Below are 20,849 nucleotides of genomic sequence, written 5' to 3'. Positions count from 1 at the left end.
CTGCCTTCCAGGTGTTTAGGAAAGGCTGGTGTAGACAATACTGAGCTTTAATGACCAGTGGTCCAGTGTGGCATAATGGTTAGTGTGTTGGACTAAGACCTGGGCAAACAGGGTTCAAATCCCCACTCAGCCACGAAGCTCCCTGGGTGACCTTTGGGCCAGTCGCCATCTCTGAGCCTAACCTACCTCGCGATATTGTCGTGAGAATGAAATGAGGAGTACCACCACGTACACCACTTTGAGCACCTTGGAAGAAAATAGGTGGTAATAGGTAAAACAACTCCTTCTATGGTGGCTTCCTATATTGGTAGTACAGTCCATTCTGTAACATCAGGACTCTACCATTGGTGGGTTTTTTGGGGGGAGGGGGTGTGACACATGGAGCAGGAAGAGGCAGCTAAGGAACTATTATTTCATAGAAAAACACAGAGAGCCAAGTCTATCACGGCCATAGAATCTCTTTATTCAAACAGAACACACACATACACACACACAGGGAAAAAGAAAAAAAAGAAATTACTGACATGGCATGAACATGGCATGACGCAGACGACGCGAAAGGCCACTTCCGTCCTTTGTGGATTAAGAGCTTCAAGAAATATTGCCACTTATATGGGGGTGGGAGAAAGAGGAAAGGGAGAGATGGGGGAAAGGGTACAATTTACTGACCACCTGGAAGTAAAGAGGTGGGGTGAAGGGTGCTTAGTGCTTACGCAAGGGAAAGGTCCCTCCACCGTGACTTCGCTTCCTACCACGCTCAATGTCCCGAATCAGACCTCTACAAACCTTGATATTAGATCTTATTGCCACCCCCACACACAAACACCGAGCCCCACGGGGCACTGGTGTTACGTACCCATCCAAATCTCAAGGTGTTCTTGGCTGAACTTTTTTTTTGCAATGCTCTTGTCCCAATTCTGTAGTCAGAGGCAAGGGTGAGGCAGTGAGTTTTTGTTTTTCCTTTAAACACTATAAAAAGGAGCTACAGAAAAGTCCAAAGCACGTCAACAGCTGGATGGGAGGCCAGAAGAGAGAGAGAGAGAAAGCAGTAATTTTGAGGCCTTTGGTGGAAAATCCTGTTTCTAGGAGCCCCAAGTGAAGAGGAGCAGGATCTGGTTGGGGTAAGAATAAGAGCTCCTTGGCCTTCAAGGGAGTGTAACTGGGAAGCAGGGGGGCATTTCTCTTTGCAACAAGGATTATGGAGAAGGGGAGGCTGCAAGATAGGTCCCTAGGATATTCTACTAGGGTCATTTTGGTCTTTTGTGTTGTGAAGTTCAGGACTCTAAGCCAGAACTCTCAAAGAGGCAGGAAAATTTGGTTTTAAGTAGGTGGAGGGGGGCAGAAAACCCCACCCACACAACCCAAACAGATTCAGGGATGCAGGGGGAATAAACTGGGGATCTAAAGTTACTTTTCTACAATGCACTTACTGCAGTTCTGCAAGGTGAATCCCACCACATAACCCCAGAGAAAGAAACCCTCCACGTTTCTGATGACTCCCGAGGGAAAAGATTGCAATATTTGGATCCAGTGGTTGCTGCAGTTAGGAGCAGCGAGGACGTGGGCCAAAATGCAGCCGTCAACTTTTATCTGTTAATGTGCGGTTGGTGTCTGTCGATTAGCCACAATGAAGCTGAAGGACAAGTCAATATTCACGGACAAACTCCCTGTTGGAGACTGGTGGGGTTTCTGAAATCACAATGGGGCTGCTTAGGGCTAAGGATCATTTCCAAATACCAACTATAGAACACATGCTGCTGGCATGGGTATCATTCCCCCCCCCCCCCGATGTCTTTTTTCAAGAACCACTGCCATGGGAGGGAAGATGCTATGACAGGGTATCGCGCTTCCCCTCCCCACCATGCTGCTGCTTGGATCTGCAGGAGAGACTGTGGACTTCCTGTGGAGCTCTTTAACAGTGATAAGGAAACAAACCAATGCTGGAAGGAAAGTGATGGGGAAGGCAAAATCCACTGGGAGGAGGTCCAGCTTAAATCTCAGTGAGCTGGTGGACGTATGTTGACAGCAGGAGAATCAAAATGATGGAAACTTTAGGGTCAATCCAGATTTCACATGGTTGTACGCAAACATCTCTCCTAAAAATCCTTTTTACTGAGTACACTGGTTGAAGAACCCCAAACTGATGGTGATGTTTGGGGAGGCAGGTGGGGAACAGAAGCAACTATTTTCAGCCAGGAGACAAGGAAAGCTGGCTCTGCCTCCCTCTCCTTGGCCACCCATTGCTTCCTCTTGGATATTAGCTTCAAACAAGCGTCACGAGGGCAGAAATATCAGGATTTCATCCCAGCGTGCAAAGGACAAACGCAGCCGCTCTCACACGACCACACCCCCCTCACAGCCCTTCCTAAACCTACTTGAGGCAGTGGTCTTCAGAGAAGCCGCTTTAGGCAACTTCCCAATCCTTCTTTGCCCTGTGAGATAATTCTGCCATGCTAATCTGACCTGCCACCCTGTGGGCAAATTTGGAGACAGGGGGCTGGGGAGAGAGGAGATGTGGCAGACTTGTGCTTGCAGGTGTGGCTGTCAGGAAGAGGAAGAGCCCTCAAAAACAGGGGCGAGATTGTTGCTTGGTGGTGTTTTTCCTCCCCGCCCTATTCAGTGTTACCCGCCCCCCCCCATCAGAAGACCTCTGGTACGATATAAGCATAAAATTTAATTGCATCAAAACAGACAGGTTTTGCTCAGTGCAGCAGTGTGTATGTATGCATACTGGGAGGGCGGGGTCGTAGGGGAAAGAGCTCAAAGGAGGAGAGACAGATCCCCCCCTTGCCCTGCAGAATTCCTGGGGGAGAGGCACTCTTGCTGGGCTGTGCCAACCAACGGGCCAGGAGGAGGAAGAAGATGCTTTTGCGCTTGGAACGCACATCCGTTTCTCTCGCAGGTGCTCGTCGGTACCAGGTCCTGGTTTCTTCAGTGATTGCTCGGGGTGGGATAGGGGGAGAGGCTGGGCTCTTTCGCTGCCCCTTGCTGCTTTCTCTTCTGCCCACCCCCCCACCTGCCCACAGGGGTGAAGGCACCGGAAGGACTGGGGACAGTCCCTGGCAAAATGGACTTGTTCGAGCAAGCAGCTGTGGGCCTTCCCCAGTGACGAGACCCACGGAGAGGCTTTATCTGGGGAAAGATAAGGACGGGGTGTGAGTGCATATTAACTATTTCGTCTACACAGCTTACACATGTCATGTTAAGGAGGAATGCGGTTATTCCCGCAGGAGGGAAGGAGCAGCTAGCTGCACAATCCAGGAGTTTTACATCACGTGCGGAATTCAGCATCTCCTTTCGCTATTAAATAGCAAGAGCGAGCTTCTCGTTCTCATGGCTGCCAAAGCAGAAGAGAGGTTCTGTAGGGGAATCCCACCCTCTTCTGTGACCCAAGGACTCCCAACCCAGATGCCACCTTTCCTACATCCCGGCAGAGCAATGAGCAGTTCGTAGGCTCATCTCCTCTTACCTACATGCAGTTCCTCACCTGGTTGCCGGCTGCTGCTGCTCTTCTGTCTGTTGGGAGCTGCTGTGCTGGGGTTGCGGAGTCTCTGTTGTCCCCTGGAGCGGCTGGGCGGAATCAGAGGTAGTTGGGGGAGGCTCTACTGTGCTGCTGAGGAAAAAAGAAAGGGAACTGGTGGCAGAGCAGGAGTGAAGCATTCCCGCCCCCCCCCCCCAGCCGTGGCCTGGTCACACCACACAAATGTTGGAAACGAGTGTCAAATTTCACATGACACACACTGTTCTCACAATCAGATTAGAAAAGGAGGTCGGATCTAACCAGTGATACAACCCAGGGCTTGAAATCTCTACCTTTCCCAGATACTGATGATCACATAAATGTGGGGGGGGGGGGGGGAGAGAGAGATCACACAAGGAAAATGGCCCCTATATCTGTTTCGTTGCCTCAACAGGCTGTGTTTCTCCTGCAGAAATTAATGGTTCCCAGCAGGGTGGATAAAAATCAATGATTTTTCAATTTTTTTATTTAAAAAAATCAATTAAAAAAATCAAATGTTTTTTATTTAAATTGGATTTTTAAAATAAAATGCTTATCTTCCTAAAGATAGATTTCTATTTAAGTTACATTATAGTCCAAAGGCTATTCATCAGGAAATAAGGAATTGTTTTAAGTTTTTCATGTGTGCTAAAACTCAGTCTGTTTAAAAAATAAATAAATGTTTAAACCACATCTGTTAACAAACATGGATACATATGCTATAATGTTATTGTTTTAGTTAAATTGTTACTAAGGAAATGATTATTTTCCTCCTTCCAATAAAGTACAGCAGAAAAGTTGTCCAAATATAAACCGTTTATCTTAGTAAATCTCACAATAATTTCATAATTATCTGTCTATGTATTTCTAATAGTATAGCCAAACCAGTAATTTTTGATATAACTGTAAAAACCACTCTGAAAATTTATTATTCCAAAAATGAAACCTTCACTTGGTTGTAAATATTAAGATTATACCAGCAAGAATGAGTCTTTCTGTAAATAAATGATTTAAATCAAGTCTTACTGACTAGTGATTTAAAATCTGATTTAAATCACATCCACCCTGGTTCCCAGGGAATACTACTGAAAGAGAATAAAAGGACTACAAAAGGATACTGACAAGGTGTCAATAACCTCTGCCCCATCCCCTCAAGTCAGATTAAGAGGCAACATTTCCTTCACACCAGTCATTCAAGGTTGCAGCCCTCTAACATGTACTTATTCTCTAGGTCCATCTTAACCTGCTTTTCAAATCACAAAATAATTCTCCCGGTGGAATACAGTTCAAATTCAGCAATGCGGATAATGCAACAAAAAAAGGACCAGATAAAAATCAGAACCAGCATAACAAGACAGTTCCTTCCCTCTTCTTCCCCAAGTCCTAGTCATGAAAAGCCTGACTGAAAAGGAAAGTTTCAAAATCACCTGCTTTAAAAGGGCCAAGCTTCCCAAATCTGTAACAGTGTGGTGGTTCACATGTTACAGCAATCTATGGTTTAATGTGAATGAGTAGTGTGCTGGTGCCTGTTGCTGAAATCCTCTGCCCCTGCCATGCTGCTGGGAAAACAAGCAGTGGCCTGGTTTGCTGTGCTACCCAAGCCTGGGGTTGTGGTTCCTTTCTCATCTGTTTTTCAGAAGTAGGATCATTACTAGATCCATGTGCCCTGCTTGCTAGAGGGCAGAATAACATTTACCACGCCAACCATCAATGTCAAAGGCTGGTTATTTTAAAAAATGTTTTAACTCCACCAACTAGACTGTGTGTGTGTGTGTTTTACATACGTGTCTACACACACAGATATATATTTTAATACACTTCCAATATACCTGGCAAGTTTTGGAGCATTTTGTTGATATTACTGTACTTATTCATCTTAAAAATCGGGTGCCTATCCCTTAGCAACCTTTCAGGGGAGCCAAGAGCCATCTGTGTCACAGATCACACCAGGGGTCAGCAAACTTTTTCAGCAGGGGGCTGGTCCACTGTCCCTCAGACCTTGTGGGGGACCAGACTATATTTTGAAAAAAAACAAAATATGAACGAATTCCTATGCTCCACAAATAACCCAGAGATGCATTTTAAATAAAAGCACACATTCTACTCATGTAAAAACATGCTGATTCCCGAACCGTCCACGGGCCGCATTTAGAAGGCGATTGGGCCGCATCCGGCCCCCGGACCTTAGTTCGGGGACCTCTGGATCACACCTACCCATCTTACCTGGCTACTGTTGTCATGGTGACGGGATTTGGTGGGTCACCCCCTTCTGGGGGGCCTGTGTCTGGAGTGGGAGGTTCCTGTTGAACACTAGAGGTTTCTGCAGGGGTGGGGTTGGGGAGAAAAAGAGGGGAAGAAGTTCATTAGTAAGTGGATAAATGGTGACGGGTGCAACACGTTCAGAGGCAGCAGACAGGCTCAGAAAGGGTTACGTATGAAACCCAAACCCCACTCAACTGCTGTAAACCTCCCCTCTACGGAGCTGCTATTTCTGAGCTTCCAGGCATAAACCACCCGCATCCCCCCCCCTCGGGGGGGGGGTTCTTGCATTCATATGTACTAGGTACACACAGTAGCAAAGCAGAAGGCACCATAGACACTGGGTGTTTAAGGAAGCTCACATGACTAGGTGGCAGCAAACTCCCACAGCTGCACAAAAGAATGTGCTGAAGAAACTCCTGGAGTCCCAGTGGGCTGGTCATCAGGGGAAGTGGCTTAGGGTGGAGAAGGAGTGGCGCAAAGGTTAGAAAGATGGGCTCTGATGTGGGAAGCCCAGGTCCAAAACCCTCCCTGCTCAAGGTATGAAGCTCACTGGAAAGACACGGGCAAGTTGCTCTCTCATCCTAACCAACTGATTGAGATGCTAAGGGAAGGGTCCATTACTCTGAACTGTCCCCTCTCTACTGCTGGGCTGTTCTATGTCTATATTGCTACTGTCGCCTTATAGTCGTTTGTGGAGAAGGACAGAAATCCCTCGTTGACAAAGGGGAGGGGAAAAGAGAGGAAGGAGAAACCTGAAGGAATGAGTGGTTGGTTGCCTAACAAGGACCATGGGAGCTATGTCTCCTCCAGGACCCCTGCTCTCCCACCCCTGAAGTTTTCCAGCCAATTGGGGCCCTATAGCACTAACCAGGCACAAGGTGACTGCTGTGGTCACCAGAACTTTATTTTTTCATTTGGAGGTAGGTAGGAAGGAAATGTATTTTAGGTTAATGGGATCATCTGGGCGATGCCCTAGGTAAGAGCAGCCACTTCTATTAACACAGAGCAAGAACAGCCAACCACAGATTTTATTTAGGCCACAGAAGTCAAACTGCCAGCAGCCAGGCCCCAGTGCCACCATCCTACGGAATGGACTGGCTGGCCAAACACACACATTCCAAATGTCTTTCCCCTCCAAAAGGGGCAAAGTGAGGGACTGAGTCTGCAGAAACGTTTGGGTGAGCTACCTAAGAAAATGTGTTGCTCGAGCGCTCGCATGTTTGCAACAGTAAGGGAAACCATTTCACAGTACGCAAACCAGCAGGTGCCAAGGAGTGTGGAGAAGAATAGCTGTGTGGGAGGGAAGAGAAGACTCAACACCTCATATTCTGGATGCCATCCCGTTTCAGAAGATGTAGGTCGCCACTCACCTCCTGCTGCGGATACATTGCTTTGCGTCGCTTCCTGAGGGGGGGCTGCAGGGGAAGCAGGGTCCACAAGTGCTTTGGGGGGCCTGGAGGCCAAAAGGATAAAATCATCAGGTGGGGTTAGGGAGAGAATAAAGACCCTTCTTTAATTTCAGTTTAGTTGTATGCCTCCAACTCGTAAAGTATCAAAGCTGTGCACAATATATGCAAGAACAAGAAAACAAAACAAGATAGAAAAAATGCAAAATAATCACTAAAATGACTGTCTAACGAAGGAAGCTGGAACAGTTGCATACCTGAAAATTCAACATGGTAAATGCCTACCTAATCTCTGCTGGAAGAGGGTCCCACAGCATGGGGCAGGAAACATTAATGAACTGATTCCTGGTTCCCATTTTTTCCTCCCACATACCATTTGAAAATTGCTGAGTGCTGTGGTGGGCCACTTAATGATTTTTCTGCCTGTTGTAGCAATTGTAATGTCGGCTGATTTTTCGCTGTATTTTCGTAGTTCCTTTATTTCTTACAGATTATATTTTATTGTATTAATGATTTAAATTCCACAGAATTCAAATTGTGACACGATGTAAGAACTAAAAAAAGCAATAAAAATACAACGAAAAATCAATATGAATATGTAATGCAATGAATGTCCATCTCCTGTCTTCAACCACAAATTTACAGCCCTGCTGCAGGACCACCCGAATGAGGCTCGCAGGACGCTAGCAGATCATGGAGCACAGTTTGGGAACCCAAGTTCCAATTGAAGCCAGTTAGGCCTCTGTAATGCAGGGTCAACTAACAATGCTCCTTCAGATGATCTTGGTGAACAAGCTGGCCTATAAGGGCTCAGGCAGCCCTTAAGGTATCCTGAACCCAACTTGTCCAGGGCTTTGTATATTAACACAAGAAGCTTCAACTTGGCCAAGTAACGTATGGGCAGTCAGAGATGCTTTAGCAAGAGATGTTCAGGTGTTGATGCCTCAGACCCATCTACCTCAGTACCAGCCTCCCCAGTGACTTCTAATGGCTCGGTCGGTTCATTATCTCCCTCCGACGCCCAAATAGTCTCCTGCTCTGAACATCCAGCTGGTCTCAAACAGGTAAAGCCTTCCAAGGCCTCACCTCTCTTGCTGTATATGGGGTTCTGCAAATGAGGCCCAGTTCTTATCTGTGGTGGGGCAGGAGGCATCTGAGTTGGGCCGATCCCACACTGCTGCTCCTGTGTCAGCTGTCACAGGCTGCGAAGACACCATAGATTCCGAGGAAGGATCAGAGGGGCTATCTGCCCAGTCAGGATCTGGGAAGAACAGATTAGAAAAGGAGGTCAGATCTAACCAGTGATACAACCCAGGCCTTGAAATCTCTATCTTTCCCAGATACTGATAATCACATAAAAGTGGTGTGTGTGTGTGTGTGTGTGTGAGAGAGAGAGAGAGAGAGAGAGAGAGAGAGAGAGAGAGAGAGAGAGATCACACAAGGAAAATGGCAGGAAGACCAAGGCACAATCTATCACTCTCCTGCTTGAATTACCAAATCCTCTAGTGTCAGATAATTTTTCCCCCCATGTGGCCAAGAATTGGCATGCTGCTCCCCCCTCCCCCTCCCAAAGCTTGTCCGTGGTGGATTCTGCTGTTCCTTATTTGTAGCAGAGCACCCCCAAGTCAATAGGCAGATGTGACAAGCCTCCCTTTCACCCTCTACCAAATCCCCCGCTCGGACCACATGGGTCTCTCTGGAGCCCTGACCTCCTAATGTTCTCTCCACCTCCGTCTGTTCACCGCAACCGTTGCTGACATGTGTGGCATCTCCATCTCCCCCACCGGGATCTTCCTCCTCGCCTCCTTCTCCCTCTTCCGAATCTTCACTGTCCTCACTATCTGTGCTGCCAAGGCTCCTGCTTAAAACGAAAAGGGGGGGGGGAGGGGAAGAAAGGAAAAGAGAGATTTCAGATCATGCGCACAGCAGGCAAGTTTCTCTATCTCAACCCTGTTGGACAAATGGGAGATATTACCACTCTCCACACCAGAAACACATGAAGCTGCCTCATACGAAGATGACACCGAGTCCCTCTAACCCAGTATTCACCTACTCTTGACTGGCAGCAGCTCTCCCTAGGTCTTGGGCTCCTACCCCTGCTACACAAGGTACTTTTCCCAGGAGGTTCGTAGGATTCAGCCTGGGTCCCTCACTATGCAACCCGTATGCTGCCAGACACCCTTCAGGCACTAACTGAAATGCCAGGAGGAGAGAGGAATGAAAGAGACCAGGGCTGAGAAGGAGAACAGTTCTTTTCTTCACAAGTGAATGGAATGAAAACAATCTTATAGGATAAAGTAATGGGGGGGCTATTAAGAGAAATTCCTAGATGTAGCTGATGAAAAGAAAAAATCTTAGATCTAGCTAGCAAAATCCCAATGAACTGGCAATGGTAGAAAATTCATGAATCAAATTCAGGAAGTTAATTTCTGGCAATGCCAAGACTGGCCTCAAAAAAGCCAATGCATTTGGAAATGCTAATGGAGAAGGGGTGTAAAGCAGTGGCTGGTCCAGCTGTTTTGGATAGCAGCTCCCATCATCTGTTATACCATTGGCCATGCTAGCTGGGGCTGATGGCAGTTAAAGTTTACAACATCTGAAGGAAAGTCTGTTGCCTACTCCTCCAATAGGTTCCTAAAGTACAGAGAGAAAGAGAGAGAGAAAGCAGGATACCCAAAGGGCTTTTATAAGATGTAGGCAACAAAACAGGGTGTCTCATTCAGGGACAAATGCAAAAAGAGAAAAATGCAAAAAGAGAAAAAGAACAAAACCGAAAGAGCAGAGACTGTAAAACCTGGCCTTCAGTATTAGCGTAAGCAGGGAAAAGCAACAGATCCCCAAAGGAACATATAATTGGCATAAAACAAGAGACCATCTTCACGGGGACAAATATCGGCTGGGAAATAGGAGTGGGGAGCAGCAGACTTAAAAGACTGGCCATGTATGTTTAGAAGAAAGGGGCAAATACTGTACACCAATTCATCACAGTACAGGATTTCATTACTACTAATAATAGTGCTATAAATTATTAAGCAATTTAGGCTGTACTGAGTACTGTACAAATTACAAATTAGAAACCAGCCAGTCCCTGGCAGAAGGAGAAAAGGCTTTGTAGAAATGTAGCCCTTGTGGGCTTTGGAAAGCCACGAAGTAGCCGCCTTATTCCTTGACCGAACGAATTAAAACTAGGTAATAAAGCAGACTTGCGAAAGAAAGAGAAAGCAGCTTCTAGAATTCCTGCCTAGGTAAGCGGGTGGGAGAGAGCTGCTCCTCCATTTGAGGATGCCCCTTCCCTATGAGCAGAAAGCCCCATCACAGCAAGCCTAAAGAGTCTAACTAAAGCAGTCTTCACCAACCTGGTGCCCTCTAGATGTTTGGGGACTACAACTCCCATCAGTCCCAGCCAGCATGGCCGAAGGCTGATTTAAAGAGACAGGACACAAAAGGGGAGGGGAAAGAACAGGAAGACAACTGAGAAAAGTGCACTTTACACAGGACATAACAATACATTGAAAGCTAATTTTATAGGAGTCAAAGCAGGAGAAATATGAGTTCAATGACATTAGTTCATTGACGAGGACGGGCCTTCTCTGCAGTGGCTCCCCGTCTGTGGAATGCTCTTCCCAGGGAAGTTTGCCTGGCGCCTTCATTATACACCTTTAGGCCAGGCAAAAATGTTCCTTTTTAACCATGCCTTTGGTTGATCTGATTGACATCCTATACCCTTTTAAAATGTGTTTTTTTGGGGGAGGGGGAGGGCTATTGGGTTGTTGTTTTTATTTTTATTATGTATTTTGTGGTTTTATATCTTGATTTTATTCTGTGGACTGCCCAGAGACCCCCGGGTATAGGGCGGTATATAAATTAAATAAATAAATAAATAAATAAATAAATAAATAAATAAAATTAGGGAAAAGAAAAAGGTCTGTACTCTGGTATTTACTGTTGGGGAGTCAGTCAATGTTGCACTTTACCAGTTGCATCTTATTCACTGTTCTGATTGTTTTAACACACTTTATATTCATGTACACCACCTTAAGGCAGATTGTACCAGGTGGTATATAACTATTTTTTACAAATATTAAATGCATAAAGTGTGCTTGGAAGAAGTTTATGGAAATCAAAGTGTGCACGATGAACACAAAGGAAAATTCTTCTGTGTAAAGAGAGGAAAGTAAGAGCAAAAGGAACCAATTGGCACCCTTAGTCCAAAGCCCATTTGGCACACCCCAGGAGCGCCAGGAGGTCTTTGGGCAGGGGATTGTCTCCTACCTGACTGTGGCAGGCTGTGCCATACCAGAAGAGACAGCAGCCTCCTTCTCCTGCCAGATGTCCTCCCCGTCAGAACCGTCAGCCTCGTCGTCATCGTCAAACTGCTGGATGCGCTCTTTGTAGCAGATGTCGAAGAGGTTGGAATTGGGCTGTGAGAAAGGGGTGGAGGAGAGAGGTGGATCAGAGCCCAGGCCAGGTGCAGAGGGGAGGCAAAGAGGGGTAAAGCTCTAGGGGAGCGGCTCTTACGCTGTCGTCGTCAGCATTCAAGGAGAAGGTGATGTTGGCCGTCTTGTCAAAGGGAGCGCTGGAAGAAAGCAAGAAGACCAAGATGAAGGTCAGAAGGTGACTGCATGTAGGCATGGGAAAGCACCAAGGCCTAGTCTGGGAAAGAACGTAGTGCTGAACCTACCGCGAAGCTTTGGTTTTCTGGCGGGAGAAGGGATTGTCCCTCCCACTTGCTCCACTAGGCAGGGCCATGCAAATTAAGTTGCTCTTACCTGAGGAGATTGGGGGTGGGTGGGTGGCATGAGACAGAGACAGCAGATTGCCTAAGGGCATCTTAGTTCATATAGAGGAGCAACTTCTCCCCACATGAGCATTTTCACAGATCTGCCTCTCCCACCTGGGCAGGATCCCCGAGCTATCGTGCACTTTGCCTCAGAACTCTTCCCATAAGAAGAACTAGCTTCAGATCCCTTTTCTGTTCCTGGCATTATCTACGTAATGGCAGGGACAGCCATAGCGGCAGCCAGAGCTAAGACACCCTTGAGTTGCTGTCAGGAGATGAGAAGCCACCCAGGCCATCTACCAGCCATAGTATTGCAGAATCTAGGAACCTTTTGCACAATGTGGGGATCAGACCTATGACCTAGAGATTAGGAGTCTCATGCTCTACCAACCAAGCTTTCAGTGTTTTTTTTCCCCATGCCCTTGTTGTTTTGTCCATCTTATTTCCAAAGGGTTCAGGGCACAAAGTTTTACTTTAAAACACACATACAAGAGGGAAGCTCAATATGTGCCCATGCAGAATACACCCTTAACTGGGAAAGAGTTAGGTGGAACTGCAGAGGTGCGGGGGACGGATGTAGCCCAACACCCCCGCCTGTGGCTGGAGAGGAGCATAGCAGCGTGTTAGGCATTACCTTTTCAGCTGTCGGAAGTGAGCACTGCAGGGCAGATAGGCAGAGAGAGGGGGGGGAGAGAAAGAGAGAGAGAGGCAGACACATGAAATCAGGGGGGCTGGGAAAAGAAAGACGGCCCTGGGGTGGGGTGAGGGAATTGCCCAATGTCACCCTAGGCTCCCTCTATTGCGCTATTTCAGCCCTTTGGAAAGATGGGATTCATGCTGAAGCTGTTGCCAAAAAAAAAAGGTGGGGGGGGGGGGAGAGAAAGGACGAACTCTTGGGCAATCTTTGCTGAGAACATTAAATATTTAGATGGTAACAGGACCCAGGAATCCAAGGCGCCTTCCTCCTTACCAGGCAAGATGATCTAGTTAGCGAATTGAGCAAAGCACGTTTGGAGCCAGAGACTCAGGTGGGAGCTAGGTCTGGAAGAAATCTTATTCTTTCTCCCCAAGAACCTAGTCACCCTTCCGTTCCAAATGGCTGACGGAACCTATCCTGCCCTGCTTGTGGGCTTCTCAGAAGCATCTCAATGGCCAGAAAGGGATGCAGGATGCTGGACAAGAACAGCCTTTGGTCTGACCCATTAGGGCTCTTTTCATGATCCTTTTTTTTTTTTCAATGATCAAAAGAACGGGGGCTCAAGACTAGGCTGGAAACATCTCCCCTCACTTCCTGGGCCCTCCACCTGTCTTCTCAAGAGAAGATAAACAACGCTGGCTTACAGACCCCAGCCCCTTGCTAAGGGATGAGCCTCTAGCATCTCCTATAGGCAGGACTTCAGGACAAGAGTCCACAGACTACATGCACCTTCCCTTCCCTTCCCAGGTCTATGTTGTGCATCTTGCTTACTCCAGGACAAAATGCCCAGCACCAAGTGCCGTGTGTAAGTGTATGCAAATTACATGTGCCCCAGATTTTGCGGCAGGCCAATGAGTAATCTCCTTCTTGTTGGCAAGTACAAATGAGGCCAGGTGTCTCCACGCACTGTCAGCCCGAGCAGGTGCAATCCCATGTGGGGTTATGGACACTTCGCCCCATCCAGAGTTCTGACTGTGAGCCCCTCAGGACAAGCATGCTTCCTTCCCGGAACTACGCAGAAACCCCCCTGATGCTGCGTGCTATTGTTCCCACTGGAGGCTATGCTTATTCTCAGCCAAAAGAGCACAGAGCAAGTAAAAAAAAACAAGACGACGACACACAAGCATGGCAAAGGGGAGAGCAAAGGGGAGGCTTTGAACTGCGTCACTAACTTGACGTTCTCTTCTTGCTCGCCAAATTCCTCATCGTTAAAGCCAAAGTGGTCAATGAACGCTGAAGTCATCTGCTGCAGCTGGTAATCTACAAAGGCCTATAAAGAGGAAGAGGAAAAGGAAATGAGGGTAAATGTGAATTACAGTTCAAATGGAAATACTGGGGGAAGGGTATATGAAGAGAGAGGAGAAACTTACTAGGCCCAATGGATCTACCTAAATGCAGTATGAGAACACATGAATACAATAGTCACACACACCCCGAACAGCTCCTAATCCAAATCTGCCAAGTGAACCCTGTTTGAACTCAGCTTACAGGAAGGAGCTCATCCCAAATATCATTTGCTTGATGACAAGTGGCATCTGCCCAGCATTTGGTTTAGCTGTTTCATATTGTATCGCTTTGTAACCCACTTTTCTGGGTAAAAGATACAAAGCTGTGTACAAAGCAACTCATGAAGACAACAAAAAAATACCGAAAGTGGCAACTAGGAGAACAGAATGCCAGGATTCCACGTATAGTGGCAGTGAAGGGGGTGAGGAATGGGGATGGCAGGATACAAATTCAAGTTTGTGGAGAAGAAAGAAGAAAAGCAGGGGAAGCTACCAAAGCAGGCCTAAGAATTTTAGACCCTGGGCCTGCTTAGGGATGGGGAAATTGTTCTAGGTTTCTAAGCAAGCACACAGGTGTGAATGGTTCCAGCCCTGGCAAGACAAGGGGGCGAGGTATCGTGCACAACTGGAAGATGCCAAACTTGCCTGCTGCAGGACAGCCTCCTGAGGGAAGCTGAACTCCTTGAGGTCATTCTCATCATCATCACTTGACGAGTGGAGATTGTGCATGTTAACCTGAAGGAAAGGAAGATGAAGGAATCCATTAGGTGAGTCTTCCGACGGAAATAAAACAAAATAAAACACAAGGCAAAGATTGAGTGGCCAAGCCCCAGAGAATCAGCTAATACAACCTACTATTCCCTACAGAAATGGTGGGGAACCTGTGACCCTCCAGATGTTGACGGATCAACTCCCATCATCCCTGACCCAATTGGCCATAGGGCTGATGGGAGTTGTAGTTGTTCAATCAATTCTACCACCGTCAGCCAAGCTAAGCATTTTGGCAGACTCTGGCCAGCTGGAAAAGTAGCCCTTTAGCCAAAAACCAAGTGCTTAACTCTGGAGCCACAAAGCTAATTTTTCCAGTGGCAGTGTTAAGACCTAGTACATGTGGCATGTGACAGTAACAGAGAGTGCTCCGATGGATGCAGAAAAAAGGGGGGACTGTTTTTCCATTCTCTTGTAGTACCTTTTCCAGAACCCTGTCAACCATTTTATAATCAGGAGTGGCTGGAGCGTAAGACACAGAGAAGAGAGGAGACTCACAAGATCCACAGTGTTCTTCTTGTTAGTCTCCGACAAGGGCCCTGAGACAAACTTCTCCCACTGCTCCTGTTCCTCCTCAGGCAGCTCTGCAAAGTGGAACATGTCAGCTCAGGTGGGTGAGAAGGGAGAAGGACCTTACTTTATGATACACATTGTGGTAGCAAGTGGAGATGGCACAAGACAGGAGGGAGTGGTCACACACGAATAATAGCTTCAAGTCAAGGAACACCTCCCGTCAACCAGAAGAAATCTGCATTCCCTTTCTCCAGCTGTCACCCACCAGTTCCCTTTTTCCTCTTCTTACCAAGACCAAGATCAGCAGAGGACCTTAGCTACCCTAGTTTGGGGGACTTTGGGATGAAAAGCAGTATAAAAATAAACCACCCTCTAGATCCAATAAGTTAATAAATCATTATGAAAGCTCACAGCAAGTGGAATTATGTGAGCAGTTAAACATCACTTAGCCAGTTACATTTGCTTCATTTGACAAATTCTATTCAGGATGCTCACTTGAATGTTCCACCACAGGTTGGCTTGACCTCTTCCAAATGTGTGCAAAGCAGTAGCTGTCACTGACTGAGGTCAAGCTCATTCACCATGTGGGAGCTGCCCGAATCCATTCCAAGCACATGAAATTTTGTTTCACATTACTCCCTGTTCCAAGAGAAGGTATAAGGGGAGAGGAACAGGATTTCATGTCTTTGAAATGGAAGTTCAACCCCACTCCTGAAATAACAGGGTCAGGTTGTGCTGGCCGGGGCTGTTGGGGGCATCAGATTGAAGAAGGCTGCAACAGTTTAAGAAATGGTTTATTATGAGATGTTATTTCCAGGAAGCCCCCCTCCCCCAAACTGCTACTGCCTTTGAACATAAAGTTTCTATATATAAGCTACCATGGCTAGCAGCCATTGACAGAGCTCTACTTCATGGATCAGTCTAACAATTCCCTTTTAAAGTAATCTAGGATCAGACCAAATATCCATCTAGGAGAAATGCTTGCAATGTATATTGCAACGGATGAAGTGGGCTCTGATGCAGAAAAGCTTATGGCATGATAAATTTGTTTAGTCTTCAAAATGCCACAAGCCTCTTTTAAAAGTATGGATGGTATGAGATCAGCAATTGCCTACTAGGAACTAAGGGGGGGGGGGATTTTACATTCTTCCATGAGATAAAAATAACAGCAAGTCACCAGCCCTTCTATCTGCCCTCCCCATCTTCCCAATACAGACACAATCAAGTGGTGTCAACTGAAAGGGGAGAGCCCATCAGTTTTTCATGATTTTGACATGAATGCCTCTTATGGGCCCAAAACGATAAAAGTACTTTGTTACAACTACAGTCATACCTCAGGTTACAGACGCTTCAGGTTGCATGTTTTTGGGTTGCGCACCGCGCTGAACCCGGAAGTACCGGAACGGGTTACTTCTGGGTTTCGGCGCTCGCGCAGAAACACTAAATCGTGCTTTGCGCATGCGCAGAAGTGCCGAATTGCGACCTGTGCGTGCACAGACGCGGCGCTGCGGGTTGCGAACGCTGCGAGTTGCAAACGTGCCTCCCGCATGGATCACATTCACAACCCGAGCGTCCACTGTACTGAGCCATGAAGACAGGATCAGGTAGTGTGTTGAGCACTAGATTCTAATTCTGCAGAGATTCAGGTTCAAGTTCCCTTTCAGCCATGAAGCTTGTTGGCTGAACTTAGACCAGCCACTCTCTCTCAGTCTAACCTACCGCACAGGGATGCTGTAAGGATAACATGCGGCTGGGGGCAGGCACCACATACACTGCCTTCAACTCCTTGGATAAAAATGTAGCAACTATTTCCAACTTGGGTTTCCAACCATATGAACAAATAAGCTGCCCTACAAGGTTCATTTAGCAGAACTTGCATACAATCGACGTGATATCCCTGACTTTCTCCCTGCCTCCCCAAAAAACCCTAACTTCCCAGTCTCCAATAAATATGAATGCAGATATCCAAACATAAACACACACCCCATGGTATGTACATTTGCAGCATTATATAAATCCAGTTTTCTTTAACTTGGGTTCTTAAGGCTGAAGAATAGACCTAGAAAGGCAGTGATCTCCAGCTCCTGCTCAGATGGAAACTCCCTATATAAACAGCACATCCTACCCCAGACTCAGCGGCATTCCAGCACAGAGATGAGCCCCCTATTTCTCCCACCGGAAAAGGCGAGGAGTGGAATTCCCAGAATGCTTCCATGAGCCAAAGAGCTTACGCTTCAGGAACAAAGCCCTTCAAGAATCATTTGAGCGGACCCTATGCAAGGCACATGACCCTGACCCCCCTGGAGCTGCCAAACCCATTACCTTTCAAGAGCTGCTTGATAAGGGTGGAGTGGGGCCACTTCTCTGAGGCTTGAGCTAAGGCATTGGCAATGCGGGTAAGGTGCCCCATGTAGCCCTTGCGTCTTCCCCCATCAGACCTGCAACAGAAGATGGGAGAGGATGGAGACTCATGGTTCCTGCAGGCCTTGACCCTTAGGAAATGAAAGGCACAGGTAGAATGACAGAGGTATGGGAGGCTTTAGAATCTGTATGGCCTTCGTAGGTTGAAGCCAAACAAACTGGCTTGTTTATGCATAAGGGATGACCAGAAGGAACAGCCAGACTATTGCCCTGAACTGTAGAATGGATTGATCTCAGCACACTCCCACAGAAGACTAGAGGTTGTTGGAAGGAGTTACAGCAGCACGCACGCACACTTTTAAAATAAGCAGTAGCAGGAATATTCCAGGTGCATGGAGGAGTATAAGGATCCTGAGCAGGAGGTCAGGACCTTAAGGAATGGAAGAAGCTAGCAAGCACCCCATGAAACACTATGAGCAAAAGGAGCCTTGAAGGACAGACTACCCGAACCAGATATTTTGAACTACAATTCCCATCACCCCTTACCACTGGCCATGCTGGCTGGGGCTGAAAGGGAGTGAGGTTGGAGGGTACCAGGCTGAGGAAGGCTGCATTAGGGAATGAGCAGAAAGAACTCCAGGAAAAAAAGGGGCACAGAAAGAGAGGGTACGCCCACCCCAGTGTTACGTGGCATTATAATGCACTCCTAAAATTGCTGAATGCCATGGTTTGGAGATTCTGTATTCTGGAATCTTAGATTGCCATTGATGTCTGGGTCTGTCCAGGGCACTGGGTTTGTTTCAGGGGAGAGGGTTCAAGACCAGGGAAGATGGGGAGAGGAAAATCCAACCAAGACACCCCAGTACTCACTGTGATAGCTCATTTTCTTCCCAGGCAGACAAGATTCTTTGGATTAAGCGACACTTCTGCAGCAACTGCAAAAAGGAGCACAAAGGGGCTCATCACATAAGGGATGCCGGAACATCAACGCCACATTTCACTAAGAAGGATTCTAGTTCCTTAACAAGAACTCTAAAGGTTTCAAGCTTGCAGTTTAAAAGATTTCTGGTCCTCACTGGTGTACAGTAAAATCTAGACAAGTGTTGGTGGTTTCTGCCAAAAGATTCTGGATGTCAAACAGTGGGAGCCTTTCCCAGCTAGTCCATTCCCAAGGTGGGTTGTAATCCAGTGACTTGTCAACTAAGCCCAGACAACCACTTTCAACCCTATTCTACTCACTGTAAGTTTCTTAGCCCTGAAAACTGCATTGATCCTCAATTCTCATCTCCCACTTTTCATATGGGACCACAACCTTCTGCTCCTTTCTTCAGTAATTCATGCCTCAACCCATACAAAGAGCTTGAAACCACAGGTGCCCCACAACCAAAACCTACATGATGGAGGACAGGGTTCTCTGGGAGGGGCTCCGAGTGGTTCTCAATGGTCTCATCCCCAGCATGGGAACTGAAAACATTGCTAAGGCAGGCCTCCACCTGAGCGTGCAAGAAGTTGTTGTATGTGTACTTGAAGTAGAGGTCCTGACAGAAAGAGAGGAGAATGAATGAATGATTAAATAAATATAGCCAATCAGCACTTTATATTGTCTAAATCGTACAACTGATTACATTCACCCAAATTAAGAATTGGCCACTCTTTGAAATACCACCGTCACACACACAAAGAAACAGTGGTGTAAACTTGAAAATGTTAAAACCACCAGCAACATTAAATCAGTTAAAAATATTTTCATCAGTAAGAAAAGAAACCCCCTCCCACAATTAACTGGGCAGATTTGTTTTTATTTCTTGTACTATGACTTTGAATCTGTCAACTAAGAATACTTAAATTAGGCAATCTCCCTAGAATTTTTTTGCAACAGCTTCTTTCTAAAATACAACTTTGTTGTTATTTACAAGATTATTTCAGGACAAGTCTTTTTTTAATGCTAGGGCTTGGTATTGTCTATCAAGCAAATATTGCAAAGGTGACATGCTTTCCAGAAGTATTGCTCTTCCTCCCCACCCCTGAAAAACAAAAGAGCCTAACAAACTTTTCAAGCTCCTAGAAACGTATGCATATTTTACCCTGGGAGAGCAGTGTTTGAAGCAACAGCCAACAGGTGCCGTGCTGCTACTCACCAACATTGTGTCGAGGGCCCCGAGCTCTATAATCTCATCCTGCAGTGCTGCATTGTTGGTGCCCAATGAGCTGGCCAGCAGCTTCACCACGTGCAGGCGCGTGTTGCCCAACGGAGGGTCCAAGATCCCCCACGTTGTCTGCAGGGATTCTTTCTGCCAGAGGGAGAGGACAAGAGAGAGCATTCCAGATCCATCACAAGCCCCTATTATACCTCAACACGCCCTTCCCACCTCACTGCTGAGCTGTGCCAGAGAAGGGACTCCAACCGCCGAGAGAGGATGAATTCAGGATAAACTATAATCATGGAATTTTTAGATTCTGCCCCCTTGCCTATAATGAGTCCAATCTGGTGCTCTTCAGATGGTCATGGGTTACAACCCCCCCCCCCAGCTGTGCTGGCTAGAGCTGATGGGAGTTTTAGTGCTGTTTGAGGGCACCGTCTTGAGGATCCCACACCAGACAGAGGGGCTTGGGCCCTTTGCACCCACAGAATACTCCATCCCCATTGTTCAGCCCGGACACTGAGATCCAGCGCCGAGGGCCTTCTGGCGGTTCCCTCACTGCGAGAAGCAAAGCTACAGGGAACCAGGCAGAGGGCCTTCTCGGTAGTGGCGCCCGCCCTGTGGAACGCCCTCCCATCAGAGGTCAAAGAGATAAACAACTACTTGACATTTAGAAAATACCTGAAGGCAGCCCTGTTTAGGGAAGTTTTTAATCTGTGATATTCTAATGTATTTTAATATTTGTTGGAAGCTGCCCAGAGTGGCTGGGGACACCCAGCCAGATGGGCGGGGTACAAATAAATTATTATTATTATTATTATTATTATTATTATTATTATTATTATTATTATTATTATTATTACTCTTGAAGTGGCCTCAAGGCCAAGCATGCTGCTAGAATCCCCCCAGCGTTTCCATGCCCTCAAAGCAAGTGCACACACAAACCAACCTTTGGTGGGTCGAGCAGCAGCTGGTGAAGCTCCCTGAGACGCTGTTTGATGGCAAGCAGAGTGCCCAGACTGGCTTGGCTTGAAGCCACTTCACAGTTGGGCCCGGTCATCTCCATCTGCCCCTCCAGGTTGCAGTAAAAGCCCCCCATGCCGCCCAGCTCTGTCCTGCAAAGAAGAACAAGAGCA

General features: G+C 46.9%; 1 protein-coding gene across 10 annotated transcripts in view; it reads right to left on the bottom strand.

Moving 5' to 3' along the window:
* Positions 1-444: 444 nt before the first annotated feature.
* The window catches only part of PPP6R1 (protein phosphatase 6 regulatory subunit 1), a 50,350-nt gene continuing 29,945 nt past the window's right edge, over positions 445-20,849 (bottom strand). For 3 of the 10 annotated variants that reach the window (XM_033171080.1, XM_033171085.1, XM_033171082.1), the window contains exons 8-24: positions 20,663-20,828; positions 19,711-19,863; positions 18,967-19,110; positions 18,443-18,507; positions 17,534-17,649; positions 15,197-15,282; positions 14,576-14,665; positions 13,817-13,914; positions 12,582-12,605; positions 11,686-11,743; positions 11,440-11,588; positions 8,877-9,028; positions 8,254-8,428; positions 7,132-7,214; positions 5,723-5,819; positions 3,488-3,613; positions 445-3,132 (exon numbers count right to left, since the gene is read on the bottom strand). In XM_033171080.1, the coding sequence (XP_033026971.1) occupies positions 3,129-3,132; positions 3,488-3,613; positions 5,723-5,819; positions 7,132-7,214; positions 8,254-8,428; positions 8,877-9,028; positions 11,440-11,588; positions 11,686-11,743; positions 12,582-12,605; positions 13,817-13,914; positions 14,576-14,665; positions 15,197-15,282; positions 17,534-17,649; positions 18,443-18,507; positions 18,967-19,110; positions 19,711-19,863; positions 20,663-20,828 (1,786 nt within the window). In that variant the 3' untranslated portion in view covers positions 445-3,128. Of the gene's footprint in view, positions 3,133-3,483; positions 3,614-5,722; positions 5,820-7,131; positions 7,215-8,253; positions 8,429-8,876; positions 9,029-11,439; positions 11,589-11,685; positions 11,744-12,581; positions 12,606-13,816; positions 13,915-14,575; positions 14,666-15,196; positions 15,283-17,533; positions 17,650-18,442; positions 18,508-18,966; positions 19,111-19,710; positions 19,864-20,662; positions 20,829-20,849 lie in introns of those variants that run through there. The other 7 variants (XM_033171088.1, XM_033171089.1, XM_033171084.1 and 4 more) reach the window with 6 other exon arrangements.

This window comes from Lacerta agilis, chromosome 14 (genome assembly GCF_009819535.1).
Source record: "Lacerta agilis isolate rLacAgi1 chromosome 14, rLacAgi1.pri, whole genome shotgun sequence".
In the NCBI taxonomy this organism is placed as follows: domain Eukaryota; kingdom Metazoa; phylum Chordata; class Lepidosauria; order Squamata; family Lacertidae; genus Lacerta; species Lacerta agilis.
Note: the sequence above shows the minus strand (reverse complement) of the source record. Positions and strands in the feature narration are given on the sequence as shown.